Here is a 16,314-nt window from a genome sequence, read left to right as displayed (position 1 = left end):
TTTGCAAAAGCAACAAATCCAGATGGTTGTGGGCTGATATGTCGGTAAATGTCATTTGCTGCCTTAAAGAAAGAGGAAAAAATATTAACTGACATTTTCAGGTAACATATATAATTAATTCAGGAATAATAAAGAAAAGTGAACAGCATTCAAATTAACTTGGCTCTTTAGGTTCAGAACAGACTGTGAAAGTCAGTAAGCAAAACAGGTAATTTTATCAGAGATTAATGCTGTCGTAAGGAATACCATTTTCCTTACTCTCACGCTTAATGCCCACCTTCAAAGGGTCCAGTATGTCAGTACCAGATTTAAAGAAATATTTATCAATTTTTCCTGCAATCATAAATTTCGATTACATGAGATCTGTGAAACTCTGGAGTCTATGTGCAGCTCACCAGCTGAATTAACTTTTTATCCAAAATTTATGCGTCTTAGCTTTTTTTTTTTTTTTACTTTTCCATATTTTGAAGGTCACAGGCCATTTTTGAGGCCTATTTTCATTATTGACCAAATATCGTAAGTGTTACAGGCATTTTCCGTACTTGTTTTTAGCTTTTGCGTATTTTTCAAGTTCACAGGTTAATTACAAAGTTAACTCTATTTTTCTTGTTATTTTTTAAAACTTAATACACAGGGAACTGGTAGGCTGGCATTTATTTGGTTCTCTCGTCCTGTTGACCTAGCTTGATGATTGACATTTGCATATATAATATTCTAAACTAACAAAATGCAACAGGATTTTTGTCATTATACAAAATGAGCGCCATTTTGCTAGGCTTTTAATTACGCTTTGGATATCTTCCTATAAGTGTTTCCATACTATAGTGTATATATTTAAATGGCTGTACGTGCTTTCTCGAACTTGGTGAGTTTTGGCTAGGCTCCTGTTTTCTCTAAACTTGAAAGTTCTTCGTCACAATACCTTGAATCCCGCTGGCAATAGGAATTATGGATAAATATTATAATCACGATGTGTCATATTTATTTATCAATCTAAACTAAATGATTCTTTTTAGTGTAATAAGTCCGATTTATATTAATAATGATTTGTATTTTCATTAATCACCAACATGTCAAGCTTAAACAAACCTACTTTCAGTGAACTAATGCATAAAATTTCAAAATAGAAAGGTCTTTTGATTAGACCATTGCATCTGTCCTGCACTCCAGTAAAATACTTTGAAGCTTTAAATCTATTTATAGCATACATTTCCCTCAGATTCAGTACCACGCCAGGGAAACTAAAATGAACTGTTCCTTTCAGAGTGCTTAACAACTGATGCTTGCCTAGAAATAAATGGCGATTGCATGAGTCCTGACACGTGTCATGGAACAATAGTCCCTGGTTTGTGTGATGGGGTTAACTGCGCTTGCTGCACTCCAGGTAAGCGCATCCAGCACTCGGATTGCGTTGATCCTTATTAGAGAAACAACTTTGTTCCTTTGAGTCTTGCGGATTTTGGTACAGAAACTATTGCTGCGCTTGAATTTTAGTGTTTGCTTCTCAAATTCCAATATTTCATTCTTCATTCAATGTTTCCACGTTTTCCGAATCTTACAAAAAAGGCCTTTTTTTTTACATTTCATCTATTTTTGAAGCAATAAAAAATTAAGGCAATTTTGAGTTGATATTTTAGTGATGGTGATGAAGAATAGGGAAGAATTCTGAACTGACATTTTCATATAAAAAACTGAGTCAGTTAAGAAATAATCAAACGATACAAACTGAAAGTCAGTAACCAAAATAGGTAATTTTATCAAGGATCAAAGCCATCGTAAAGTCTTCCATTTTCTTGATTGATTAGTACTCTTCATCAGAGTATCCAGAATACCACTAGATATTTTAGATATGATTACAAAGCGTTTCCATTTTGTCTGAAAAATAACTATCAGTAAAGGTGCATCGTGTTTTTTTTTTATCCTTGTTACATTACGTATATATTTTGATGCAATGGGTGAAGTACTTTTTGGCATCCATTTGTATTTTCATCAACCATCAGCATCTCAGGAGATTATGAAACTTTTTATCCACTAAAATAGTGAGTAATAATCCAAAAGAGGAAGTTCACCATCTGAGACTAGTAAATCTGTCTTGAACCTTAATAAAACAATTTCTCTCTCTCTCTCTCTCTCTCTCTCTCTCTCTCTCTCTCTCTCTCTCTCTCTCTCTCTCTCTCTCTCTCTCTCTCTCTCTCTCGTGAAACTGTAGTCCATTCTACTAACTTCAAGATGATTTAACCTTTTTCTAAAATTCCTGTGTCTTGGGCATTTCTGACCTTGCCAGATTTCGAATGTCACATATCACTTTTAAGACCTGCTTTCAATTTTCTTATTTTTGTGAAACTCAGTTAGCAAGCAATCTAAGGGATATCGGGTATTTTCGTTTAAAATGTTTAGCTTTCACATATTTGTCAAAATCATATGTCTATTAAAATTTAAATTTTATTTTTCTTTTATTTATACGAAAACTAATGTTCTAGTAAAATACAGGTTGATAATATTTTATGCCGCAATAGGTTATTCAGAAATGATCAAACATAGTGAAGAACATTCAAAAGCAATTACTTTGACCATTAAGCTGAAGAACAGACTGGAAATCGATGACAAAACCATTATTATTTTCTAGGATCATGGCAATCACAACGACTGCAACATTATATCTATTATATAATAGTTTGTCAGAATACCCCACTGATAATATATTCGATCAGATTTATTTCAAAATTACGAATAAATATAGTCATCAAGGGGCTCCATATGTTTTATTGACCTTATTTAATTATTTGTTTCTAATATAGTAAGTCAAGTACATATTAGTATTATGTTTTATTTCATTAATCACTAGTACGTCAGGAGTACCTGCCTTATCCTCACTGAACTAGGGAATAAATTAAAGATAGACAGTTCCTTTGATTACACCTATGTATCTGTCCTGTATGCCAATAGAATAGTTCGAATCTTTAAGTCCATTTAAACATACATTTCCTTGTCTCGTGACCACACTGGAAATACAAAAAAAAAAAAAACCACTGTTCTTTTTAGATTGCATCATATCATTGGAATGTGCAGAAGGAAATGGCTATTGCACCACTAGTCCTGACACCTGTGCTGGTCTAATCATCCCCGAATGGTGTGGAGAGAACTGCTCTTGCTGTTTGCCAGGTAAGCTCATCCAGCTACCTGTCTGTGCTGATTATTAAAAGGTGAACAGTTTTCGTTCCTTTGATAAGTTTGCATTTTGGTGCAGAAAACTTTCGCTGTTTTTGGATTCTGATTAGTGTTTCTTACATTGCAATATTTCATTCTTCATTTAGTGCTTTCAGTTTTCCAAATCTTGCAATGAATAAGGAAGAAATGCGAATTGGTATTTGTACGTCTAAATAGAAGTTGTTAGACAGTAACGAATCAAAGTGAAAAACGCGCAAAATTAATTACTCTGAGCATTTAGTAGAAGAACGCTGGATACGGACGACCAAAACAGGTTATTTTATCTGAGGTCAGGAAGATCATTCTTTGTCAAATACTTGGAAACTGGAAAGGAAAACCTTAATTTAGAAGCACTTGTGGAGTCAAGCATTGTTCTAGTTTGGTATATGAATAGATCATGTGAAAAAGTTAACACTAATCTAATATTTACAAACAATTGCAAATAGAAATGTCCCATTAGAAGCATCAGGATCCATGTTCTTTATTTCTAGAACTTTGTAAGAAGTATCTAGGCTCCTCTATCCTCGTCAGCTTGGTAAAGCCTGTTGATGTTGTAAACACAGGTTTACATAAGCTCTTGCTCTCTCGAGCAGATCCTTAACAAAAAATAATAAATCCTGGTAATGATAGAATATGGGACACCCGTTTGTCCGACACTTAGATTAGTTTATTGTTTGTCACATTTTCTTAGACGGGCGTTGCAACTAGTGTGGACTGTTAGTGCAAATGTTACGGAGGGTGAGAAATGATGCGAGTTATACCCATCTGCTAATTCTGTAAACAGTCACTTTCTGTAATTTGAAAGTTCGAGTGTTCTTCAAAGTCTAAGACACCCGTGATGGTATAATGTATCCCACTTGTGTGTTGGAGAAGGGAATGATTTTTGTCGTGTGGATTTTGGTGCAGAAAATTTTTGCTGTGCTTAAATTCTGTGTATTGTTTCTCACATTACAATATTTCATTCTTCTTTCAATGCTTTCAAGTTTCCAGATCTTACAAAGAAAGAGAAAGTCATATGAATTGAAATTTTCATGAAGCATACAGAATTCATTCAGAGATAGTTGAAAGGAGTGAAGAACGTTCACAGTTGATTACTTTGACCATCTAGCCGGAAAACAAACTGAAAACAAATGACGCAAGCGGATCATTTTATCTGAGATCCTGGAGATCACACAGGCTGACACGTTATATCTATTATCATTCTTCGTTGAAATACCAACAATCCCACTAGAATTAGGTATTATGGATTAATATGATTACCAAAAGGCATCATATTTATTATTAACCTTATTAAAACGGCTATTTTTAATGTAATGGGTCTTATTTATATTGCTATCGTTGTGTATTTTTATTACTCACCAGTAGTTCGAGAGTAAACAGCCTTACTTTCAGTGAACTAGTAAATAAACATTTGAAATAGAAAGTCTTGAATAGACCTGCGTCTGTCCTGCATTCAAAAAAAAAAAAAAAGCTCGAAGATTTATATCCATTTATAATGTATATTTCCCTCAGATTCATTACTGTACCGGAGACTCTAAAAATGGAACTGTTCCTTTCAGTCTGCCCGACAACAGAGGCCTGCCTACAAATAAATGGCTATTGCACCTCGGGTCCAACCTGTGACGGTATAGCATTCCCAGATTTGTGTGATGAAAAGAACTGCGCTTGCTGCTCACCAGGTAAGCTCATTCAGCAGTCTGTCTGTGCTGATTGTTAAAAGATGAACGACAGGCTTCGCTTCTTTGAGTTGTGTGAATTCTGGTACCGAAAACTTTCGCTGTGATTCAGTTGTTTTTGTTTCCCAAATTCCAAAATTGCATTCTTCACCTGACGCCTCCAAGTTTTCCCAGTCTTACAAAGTCCGTTATATGAATTTGATCTGCGTTTTGCTGAAGTAACGAATGTAAATATTATGTTATTTATATTTCAGTAAATGTTGATATTATTCCTAAACAATAAGGAAGAAATTGGAATTGACATTTTCATATCACAGATAGAATCAATTCAGAAATAAATAAATTGAAGGACACTCAGATTATGTTCACTCTTGATATTCAGAACAGACTGTGAAGGTCAGTAACCAAAACAGGTCAATTTATCTAACATAAATGCCATCGTAAAGATTGCCATTTTCTTTATTTATTCTTCCTTTTCGTCAAAATTTCTGGAATCCCTCTAGATCATTTTAGATATATTTCAAAGCTTTTCCATTATGTTTGATGGATAACTTATTGCCAAGGTGCATCGTATTTTTTAAATTCCAGTTATATGTATTTTAATGCAATGTGTCATGTTCATTTTCGCATCCATTTGTTTTTCATCAGTCATCAATGTTTTTCATCAGTCATCAATATGTCAGGAGATAATTACCTTATTTTCACCGAATCATTGCACAAAATACCAAATTAGAAAGTTTACTAGCTTCGACTGGTAAATCTGTCTTGTACCTCAGGAAAGCAGGAGAACTACCTTTTCCCATATTCCCCCTCCCCCCAATTCTCTCTCTCTCTCTCTCTCTCTCTCTCTCTCTCTCTCTCTCTCTCTCTCTCTCTCTCTCTCTCTCTAAGTATTTCTTATATTCCCTAACTGTAGACTTACTGGACTACAATGACTAAATATTTCATCTGTTCTAAGCGAAGGCTCCGTGACACGACCATTCAGAGTATTTACCGTTCCTGCCCTACTGAGGTCGCCCGTGTCTGTTAAGATGATTTCATGTAGACACGAACAAGCGAAACTCATTTTGCGGCCAGTGTTGGCTGATCCATGAAAGGTTGTTGACAAAATGCCTAAATAGTTATGAAAACGAGTTCGTTTGACAATACCTATTAAATTTGCATATGGTATTACTTGGAGCTTTGCAAACTCGGACAAAAATCAAAGGTACTTGGTAAATAAAAGTAGATAAGTGAGAAATTACACAAATAAAAAAAAGAAGCTTCTAAAAACACTCGTTTAACCAAAACCGATCCTTCCTAGTTAACTGCAGTGGAATACCTCCGCCTGAGGAATGCGAAGTGAACTATGCTGGCGTGTGCCAGAAGGACTGCGAAGATGACAGGATTCCTACAGGGTTCTGCAGTGGGGACTGCCAGTGCTGTGGCTGCCCGACAACGGACGAATGCAAAGCAAACCTTGGCTATTGCACCGAGTGTCCTGACACCTGTAATGGTGTAAAGAACCCCGATTTATGTCCTGGAAAGTTGTGCACTTGCTGCATGCCAGGTAAGCTTATTCAGCACTTTGTGTATGTGTGTGGTAATTGTTATAAGATGATCTATTTCCGTCCCTTTGAGTCATGTGGATTTTGGTAAGGAAAATTTTTGCTGTGTTTAAATTCTAGTTTTTATTTCTCAAATACCAATAATTCATTCTTATTTAGCGCTTTCAGGTGTTCAGATTTTACAAAAAATAAAGAAGAAATACGAAGGAAAATTTTCATGTCACAAATAGAAACAATTAAGAAATAAAGAAAGCTCAGAACATTCAAATCACCTTGACTTTTTAACTGCAGAATAGACTGTGAACGTCAATGGCCAAAGCAGGTCATTTTATCTATGCGATCGTAAATTTTAATTTTTTTTGGGGGGGGTTTATTCCTTTTTAGTCAAAGTATCTGAAATCCACTAGAAATGTATTAACATGTTTTACTAGAAATTTTAGATATATTTACACGGCGTCTGAATGTTCTTTTCCTTCTCCTTGTTTTATATGTATTTTTAATACAATAGGGAAGATTTATTTTTGCGTCCATTTATATCTCCATCATTCATCAACGTATTATGAGATGATTACCTTATTTCCATTGAACTAATGGGCAATAATCCAAAAAAGAGTGTTCACCTTCTTAGGCCGGTAAATCTAAATACATTTTTTTTTTTTTCTAAAAATTCATGTCTTTGACCTTGCTCTATTTTGAAAGTCATTGTTCATTTTAAAATACTACTTTGAATTTTTAATTGATTTTACTGAAACCAGATAAGCAAATAAATTAAGGGTTATCGACTACTTCCTTAAATAATTTTATCCCTCACATATATTTCATCACAAGTCATTTAAAACTTCTCTCGTGCGTTGACCCCGCATTAATAGTTGGCCTTTCTTTATAAAATCTAGTATTATAAACCAACATAATGCAGTAGAATTCCATCCATTCAGCATAATGCGCACCATTGTATTTTGGCACTCTAATAACACGACGATTACTTTCTACCAGTCTTCATGCTATACGGCAGATATCTACAGCACTGAATGGGAAAAAGATTAAAACCAAATTTCAACTTTCTTTGAATATATTCATGCAGTCAAGCATTTGCCACGTAATTCCAGTGAACGGTGTGTAAAATATTAACACTGATCTGATTATCTTGTACGTGTTTATTTTTCGAAACCTGATGAAATTTAATGTACGTATGTGTACTTAGTTTCATGCCATTTCATGCGTTTCTCCTTCCTACAATTAGGACTTTGTGAACCGTCGTACACCTGCGACTTGTATGGAGGCTACTGCAGCCAGGAATGTCCCACCGGGGCGTATCCAGACCCATATCTGTGTGGAAACGGCTGCAAGTGCTGCTTCGGATATAGTAAGTAATGACTGCAGTCTTCATATTTCGTCACCTTGGCAAATCCTTTTTCTTTTGTAAAATTAAGCTGGCCTTCATCGTATTCCAATCCTGTGATGGTATAAATGTCTCTAATTTGTGTGCTCGAGAGAAGTGCCCTTGCTGCTTGCCAGGAAAGCTCATCCAGCTCTGTCTTTGTGGAACGGTTGCAAGATGAACAATTTCATCCCTCTGCATTATAAGATTATAAAATTATAAGATTTTGGCGCAAAGGCCAAACGCTGGGACCTATAAGGTCATTCAGCGCTGAAAGGAAAGCAGAAAGTAAAGGTTTGAAAGGTGTAACAGGAGGAAAACGTCGCAGTTGCACTAAGAAAAAATTGTTGGAGAGGGTGGAAAGTCAGATGGAAGAAAGAGAATATAAACGGAGGTACAGTAAAAGGAATGAAAGAGGCTGCAGCTAGGGGCCAAAGGGACACTGCAAAGAACCTTAAGTAATGCCTACAGTGCACTGCGTTAGGTGCGCCGACGACACTACCCTCAACGGGGTTTTCGTCTCTCTTGGTCGCGTGGATTTTGTTACAGAAAACTTTCGCTACGCTCAACTAATGGTTGTTATTTCTCACATATGAATATTTCATTCTTCATTTAGTGGCTTCAAGTTTCCAAACCCTACAAAGAATAAGGAATAGATATGAATTGGTAATTTTATGTCACATAAAAAAGTTGTTCAAAAATAATCAGAAAAACAAAGAACGTCCAAAATTAATATCCGTGACCACTTAGCTGAAGAACAGGCTGGAAATTCCTCTGTCATTTCTTTATTTATCCCTCCTCTTCGTCATAGTATCAGGACTCCCAATGAAAATTTTAGATATATTTACAAAGCGTCTGCAACAGTTTCCATAATTTGCCATCAGTGTTCTCACGATATTCTCTTGTAAGACGTATAAATATGATTGTTCCAGAATATTATGATATGTACTTGGTAATTGTAGTATGATTTTTTTCTATATACAAGAGATATTATGTAGTGTATTCTGTATATTAATACTAGTTATGTAAAATGTCTTTGTATGTTAGATTTCACAATAGCGTAATTTGAATTGAATATGTTTCTTAATAATAACGCAGTAGCGAGAGAGATTTTGTCACCCAGCCCTTGTGTTCTGAAGTTGTCTTAGAGAGATCTCAACACGATCGCTTTTGTTTTAACTCGAGTTGTCATCGAGATAACGTCGCATTGACAGATATTCGCCCGGTCGTGTAAGATTTTGCCTCAGTCAAGACGTAAGGGAAGGTTCTGCTCATTCGTGTTTAATAAACATGCCACTCAAATGATTAGCCACCTGCTGGTTGTATCAAATGTGTTAATGCTTTTTCCTAAGCGATTTCCCTTAAAGTCACGTACACCTTTTTTTGAGAATTACTGGGAGTAAAACCACGTGGATATTACATAATATAGTTTCTGAACATGTCTAAATCAACTGCATCATGTTTTGTAAGATTGCATCAGACAATTATTCTGATCGCGTCTCATGTGACCGGAAGTCGACAACGTTCTTTTGTGTCTCGGTCCCAAAATGTTTTAGAATATTCTATGGATCTTGGCCCAAAACGTTTTACCTTAATAATGACGTCATCTAGTTGTTTTGCTTTTAACTGGAAACCTAAAAAATTTTTCATTTTGATTTTAGAGACGGGTTGCGCTGGTCTCTCTCTCTCTCTCTCTCTCTCTCTCTCTCTCTCTCTCTCTCTCGCAGTTTTAATCTCATAACATAAAAGACTTTATACTGGTACCTCGACTAATTGTGAAATCTTGCATTTAGATTTATAACAGTGTATAAGTGTGGTAACGGCACCTGTCAGGAAAGTATGTATTTTTGTGCTACAGCTTGTGTAAGGTATTGCAATATTTTTTACAATTTATGCATGACTTAGAATACTTTGGTGATTATTTTACATTGTATTTCAATTCCATGTTTTGCATAATTTGAAGGGTGTATGTTGAAGTGTGATAAGTGATTAGTAGACCGATCAATATATTAAGGGATTTTTGTTTAGTTAATTTACATTACATTTCACTTTTATATTTTGTGTAATAATGTGTTCTTAATGTCATTTGAATTATTTGATTCTTTTTTAATTTAATGCTTTTGTATTTAGGATCTCTTAGTTTTTCAAGCTGTTTAACTTTTTCTTGATTAATTTGGTTTCATATATTTGAGGATTTAATTTTATTTCACATATTTGATGATTTAATTTTATTTCTTACCTAAATTCAAGCATTAATCAAGATGGGCAATTTTGATTTATTAATTTTGAATTAAAAATAAATTTTCGTATTTAAATTTTTACAATAGTGTTTCATTTATTGACCACCAGTGGTAGGAATCATCTTTGTTAATAATTCATAGTGATAGATAGTTTTGTTCCTTTAGTTTTGCTGAAGTGAATCGATACCAGGGAGACAGTTAAAGTTGTTTGATGCAGTGATGCCCTTTTACTTTAGTATATTTCTTCTTTAAATGTTGACACCTCACACTTGTTTTGATAAATTTTGTTAATAATTCTTTTAAGGGATCACTGTTGCCTTTAGAGTACTCTGTCATATTTTTATTGTTATGAGAGTTCAGGTATTTGGTTGAAGTGAGGTAAATTTTTGAATTCTGTGATTAGTAGTATAATTACAAGTACTTGGAACACTTCTTGACAGTGTGCTTCATTTCTCATTTTTATTCTTGTTATATTATGTATCTTTTAATGGAATAGGTCAGGCCTAGTTAGGGATTTATTTGTAATTTTATCATTCCTCAATATATCGGGAGATAATTACCTTATTTTCTTTGAATTAATGAACCGGTAATTCTATCTTGTATTTCAGCAAAACAACAGGGAAACCTCCCTCCTCCTCTCCTCCTCCTCCCTCCTCCTCCCTCCTCCCTCCTCCTCCTCCCTCCTCCTCCTCCTCCTCCTCCTCCTCCTCCTCTCTCTCTCTCTCTCTCTCTCTCTCTCTCTGTTTTACTATAGGTGAATTCACTTTTTTCTAAAATTCATGTGTCTTGGGTATTTTTGACCTTGCTAGTATCCGAAGGTCACAGGTCATTCCAAACAGCTACTTTTAATTTTTTGTGATTTTTGCGGAACTTAATCAGCAAGTAACCCACAGGTTATTGGGTACTTTCCTGAATATATTTAGCCTTCATAGATTATATATATATTATATATATATATATATATATATATATAATAGGTATGTATGTATGTATGTATGTATGTATGTATGTATATGTATGTATGTATGTATGTATGTATGTATGTATGTATGTATGTATAAATTCAGGTATTTTACAAAATGTCCCATACTATATGGAAAATATATATAGAATTCCCTAAGAGAAAAAAACAAGGAAAACCAAAGCTAAACGTGAATACATTGCTTCAGAATTGTTTATACAGTCAGGCACTGTTTTAGTCTCTCAATTAACAATGTAAAAAAAAATTAACACTGAAGGTATTTTATGTGAGCATATACTTATCTCCTTTCCATTTCTTGCGTTTCCACAGCAACAACAGCAGCAACGACAGAAATACAGCCTTGTGAAACCTCAGTCGACTGCCAATCAGCTACAGGCTACTGCAGCCAGACATGTCCTCCTTGGCTGTATGCGGACCCATATCTGTGCCCTAATGGCTGCTATTGCTGTCTCGACAATGGTAAGTAATATCTAGGCTCCTCTTATCTCGTCTGCTTGGCAAAACCTATTCCCGTAGTAGAATTCAGCTTCCTTACACTAGCTCGAACAGACCCCAATGAAAAAAATGTAACCTGGGTGTGATACAATGTGGGATACCCATTAGTCCAGCATTTAGAGAAGGTAATCGCTTTATTCATAGGCTTAGGTGAGCTCTGCATCAACTGTGGTCCGACAGTACAGAAGTAATGAAGGGCGAGAAAGGAAATGGGTTATATCCATCTTCTAATTTTGCAAATAGTCGCGTTCTGTAGTTTGAAAGTTCGAGGTGTTCTTTAAAGTCTAAGACACCCGTGATGGCATAATTTTCCACAATTTAGGTGCTAGTTGGCCTTTGTAAATTTCCAGGGAGGCCTTGTGTAAAATCTAGCATTATAAGCCAACACAATGTAATAGAATTCCATCCATTCAACAAAATGCACACTATTGTATTTGGGCACTCTAATAACACAGGGATTACTTTCTACTAGTCTCCATGCTATACCGCAAATATCTATAGCATTGAATGGGAAAAAGGAATAAAACCAACTTACTTTGAAAATATTCATGCAGTCAAGCATTTGCCCCGTAATTCCAGTAAACGATGTGAAAAATATTGACACTGATCTGATTATCTTGTGCGTTTTTATTTTTCATGCCATTTCATGCATTTCTACCTCATACAATTAGAACGGCCTTGTGAAACATCAGTTGACTGTCAAGCATATGGAGGCTATTGCAGCTGGGAATGTCCCTATTGGTCGTATCCGGACCCAAATCTGTGTGGAAATGGCTGCAATTGCTGCTTCGAATATAGTAAGTAATGGCTACACCCTTCTTATTTCGTAAGCTTAGTGAAATCTCTTTATTTTGTAAAATTAAGCTGAACTTGATCGTATTCCAGTTCTGTGAACACACAAGTTATCTTATTTGCAAGCTGGAGGTGTTCTTTAAAGTCTAAGACACCTGTGATAGTATAACTGTCCCTAATGTGTGTGGCCGAGAAAATTACTCATCCAGCTCCCCGGTCTATGCTGAACGTTGTAAGATGAACAATTTCGTCCCTCTGGGTCGCGTGGATTTTCTTACAGAAAACTTTCGCCGCGCTCAAGTAATGGTTTTTGTTTCTCACATTTGTATATTTCATTCTTCATTTAGCGGTTTCAAATTTCCAACCCTTACAAAGAATAAGGAATAGATATGAATTGGTAATTTTATGTCACATACAAAAGTTGTTCAAAAATAATCAGAAAAACGAAGAACGTTCAAAATTAATTACCGTGACTACTTTGCTGAAGAACAGGCAGGAAATTCCTCAGCCATTTCTTTATTTATCCCTCCTCTTCGTCATAGTATCTGGAATCCCACTGAAAATTTTAGATATATTTACAAAGTGTCTGCAATAGATTTCATAATTTGCTATTGGTGTGCATCACATTTCATTTTTATTGTTATATTATATGAATCTTTCAGTGCAATGCGTCAGGCGTAGTTAGGGATTTATTTGTAATTTTATCAGTCCTCAATATGTCAGGATATAATTACCTTATTTTCACTGAATTAATGGATAATAATCCAAAATAGAACGTTCACCTACTTGGACCGGTAAGTCTATCTTGTATCCCAGCAAAACAACAGGAAAACCTCTTCCCCTTCCTCCTCTCTCTCTCTCTCTCTCTCTCTCTCTCTCTCTCTCTCTCTCTCTCTCTCTCTACTCTATATTACTATAGGTGAATTCACTTTTTTCTAAAATTCTTGTGTATTGGGTATTTTTTACCTTACCATTATCCGAAAACATGTGACTCCAAAAGGCTACTTTTAATTTTTTGTGATTTTTGCGGAACTTAATCAGCAAGTAACCAAAGGACTATCGGATACCTTCCTTATTAGGACAGTTAGTGTGTCGGGGGCGGGCGTGTTGGAGGTCTCGCTCGCTTTTTTTACCAAACAAGAAAGGTTTTTCGCTCTTGGTGATTATACCTCTCATAGAAGGCAATGTATTAACAGTGTCTCTACGTAATATCCGGCATGTAAGCTGATTAGTGTTGCTTAATTGCAGATATATTAATCTACGCTCTGCCCCAGTCAGTGCCTTCGAAATTTTCAAGTTTCAACTTCTTGAAGCCTATTGGCCCTGGGAAATGGGAAATAGAGTGCTGTGTATGTGTTAGCGCTTGGCCCTCCCTTTACCACAAAAATGTCATCTGACCAACCTACCTCCAACCGTCGTGCCAGTGACCCTGGCACCTAACGATACCTGTGCCCCACACACAAGTTCTGTACTCGCGAACAATTGACTTTACTTTATCCAATACCAATCGAACCGTTCCGATGTCGAGTCTACGATACAATCTGTCAGTGCAGCCTTCTCCGACGAGGAAATTAACTAACGCTGCATATACAAAATGCAAAGACCTGATACCAGAAACCATTCTCCAGGAGCGACCCACGAAAAGCTGATCCTCTCTCAAGAAAGTGTCATATATCACCAAGTGGCTAAGGACCTGCTCGGTGGAAATCTACGCCGATGACCCTTACAATCTGACTCCGAAGGGGCCTGCTGATCGAAGCCCACCTGCAGTGTACTGTACGGCAGAAAATGCCTTTCTAAAAACAAAATCCCTCTCAGAAAAAATTGACAAAACCTCAGAAAAAAATTGAGGAAGCACAAGACAAATTTTCACAGATCTGGGACGTGATCAAAGGATTACAGGAATCACTCGACAGTCTTAAAACTGTGGAAACAAATAACAATCTTTCACGGATCTGGGATGCGATCAAAGGAGTGCAGGAATCATTAGACAATCGCACAGGCTCCTTTGAATGAGGCATCTATTATTTCCTCGCCTCCCAACAACGCGAGAGTAGTCAGGGTGCGACGTGAAGTCGAGATAGCCATACCCTCCCATGAGGGATCTGCCCTCTCCCCCTCGGATGAAGCGCCCACATCACCTGTAGACCTATCGGAGAGGACCAACAAACCCCCAACCTCCCCTTCCTCCCCAGTTCCTCCAGTGGAAGATAAATCTTCAGCGACGATCACCAGTCCTCGTGAGTCTTCCGACCCTATCTCTCCCCCCAAAACCCCCCGTCGTGAATGAAGATGTGATTGATCATGAGGGGACTGGCGGCTGGCAGACACAAACAAGTAGAAAAAAGAAATGAACGTTTCGATTGTCTGCTGAACCGAAGCCCAGCATTCTTGAATTACCTTGCCCAAAATCTGAGAGGAGATGTCACGTTGTATTCACAATTTACGGTCATCGGTAAAGCTAGACGCCATAGTAGAGAGTCAAGTTTCTCACGGACTCCGATCCTCTTATCTCCCATGAACTCCCATGCAAAATTAAACATAAAGTGGCCGACAGGATTACCTGCCTATTTCACCACCTCGATGTTCTTAAAGGCGAGAATTTCGGTCCTAACATAAAAGTCTCAAGATACAACCTAATTCGGGACCAACCTCCCCCAGGGGAACTTGCTGACACCCCAAGCAGGGGTTCAGGCGTAGACTTGCCTTCTACCACAAGTGCCAGCCATCCTCCCAAGCCGAATGAATACCCACCCCACCTGGCCAACACCCCCATCCACCCAAATGATCAACTCATTCATTTCCCATCTTCGTGAGTTGCCATGACACTAGATAATCTCTTGGAATATTTCTGGCCTCAAGCGGAACATTCCTCCCTTAAATATGTTCTGCAAAAACTTCAAAGGCATCATTGCATTACAGAAATGCCCCTGGCCTCTTCATGACCTTGCCATCTGCGATTCAGTGCATGAAGACTTCAGAGCTTTCTCGACCTCATCGATGCAAGTTACAGATCACATCGTAGCCGGTCGCCCGAAAGGGAGGGGGACCTTTCTTTCCTGTGGCACAAATCGCTAGACAATGTGGTGAATGTGTTGACCTATAGGAGTGATAGATTGCTGGGTCTTCAAGTGACAGTGGGGGACTCTAAGATCCTAATAATTAATGTTTATATGCCTTGGGAAAAGAACAGTAATTTTGATCAACACTGCATGATCCTAGGTGAGTTACACAGCATTATTCACGATTCTACTGCTGATCGTATTTGTATAATTGGGGGCCTTAATTCTCACCCCACAAAACAATTTTATAACGAACTTACTTGTTTCTGTCAAAATCACGCTCTTCGAATTAGCAATGGCTCCTCCCTCCCTCTTCCTATACTTATGTACAGAACAGAGCGGACACAGTTACAACCTCCTGGCTGGACCACTGCATCACGTCCCCTCAACTTCATGATTCTATTGTGACCTGCAACATTCGCTTCGATCTTGCAATGGGCTATGATCACATTCCCTTACAGGTGTCATTCACTACCCCATCCCTCCCTACCGTGAACCCCGTAACTGATCACCCACCTGCTGTTAACTGGGGTTTTAAAAACCAACAGAAAACCAGAACCTTTAGGGAAACCACGGAAACCAGGCTGCGGTCAATAGCTCAACCGGCAGACGCCTTACTGTGCACTAATCCAAAATGTAGAAACGACCATCACAGGAAAGATCTGAAAGAATTCTATTCGAATATAATTTCCGCTATGCTCACCTCCGGCAGGGATACCTTTAGATCTCGTCAAGGCAACTTTCGTAATATACCTGGATGGAATGATCTGGCTAAAGATCTTTATACACATTCATGAGAAATGTTTCTACTGTGTTAGGCAAAATGGTAGCCCGAGGGAAGGACACTTTGCACTGCTAATGAGGAAGGCGAGAGCACAGTTCAAACTTGCCCCTAAGCATTGCAGACTGAAAGAAAAGCAACTAAGAGCTGATGC

At 37.2% G+C, this 16,314-nt stretch overlaps 1 protein-coding gene across 1 annotated transcript in view; it reads left to right on the top strand.

Moving 5' to 3' along the window:
* Positions 1-16,314, top strand: part of LOC136851310 (multiple epidermal growth factor-like domains protein 10) — a 66,611-nt gene that overhangs the window by 39,512 nt on the left and 10,785 nt on the right. The window contains exons 14-20 of the mRNA XM_067125312.1: positions 1,265-1,384; positions 3,043-3,162; positions 4,767-4,886; positions 6,187-6,432; positions 7,671-7,793; positions 11,340-11,489; positions 12,197-12,322. Coding sequence (XP_066981413.1) covers positions 1,265-1,384; positions 3,043-3,162; positions 4,767-4,886; positions 6,187-6,432; positions 7,671-7,793; positions 11,340-11,489; positions 12,197-12,322 — 1,005 coding nt within the window. The remainder of the gene's footprint in view (positions 1-1,264; positions 1,385-3,042; positions 3,163-4,766; positions 4,887-6,186; positions 6,433-7,670; positions 7,794-11,339; positions 11,490-12,196; positions 12,323-16,314) is intronic.

This window comes from Macrobrachium rosenbergii, chromosome 23 (genome assembly GCF_040412425.1).
Source record: "Macrobrachium rosenbergii isolate ZJJX-2024 chromosome 23, ASM4041242v1, whole genome shotgun sequence".
In the NCBI taxonomy this organism is placed as follows: Eukaryota; Metazoa; Arthropoda; class Malacostraca; order Decapoda; family Palaemonidae; genus Macrobrachium; species Macrobrachium rosenbergii.
The sequence above is the reverse complement of the archived record's forward strand: the minus strand, read 5'-3'. Positions and strand labels throughout refer to the sequence as shown.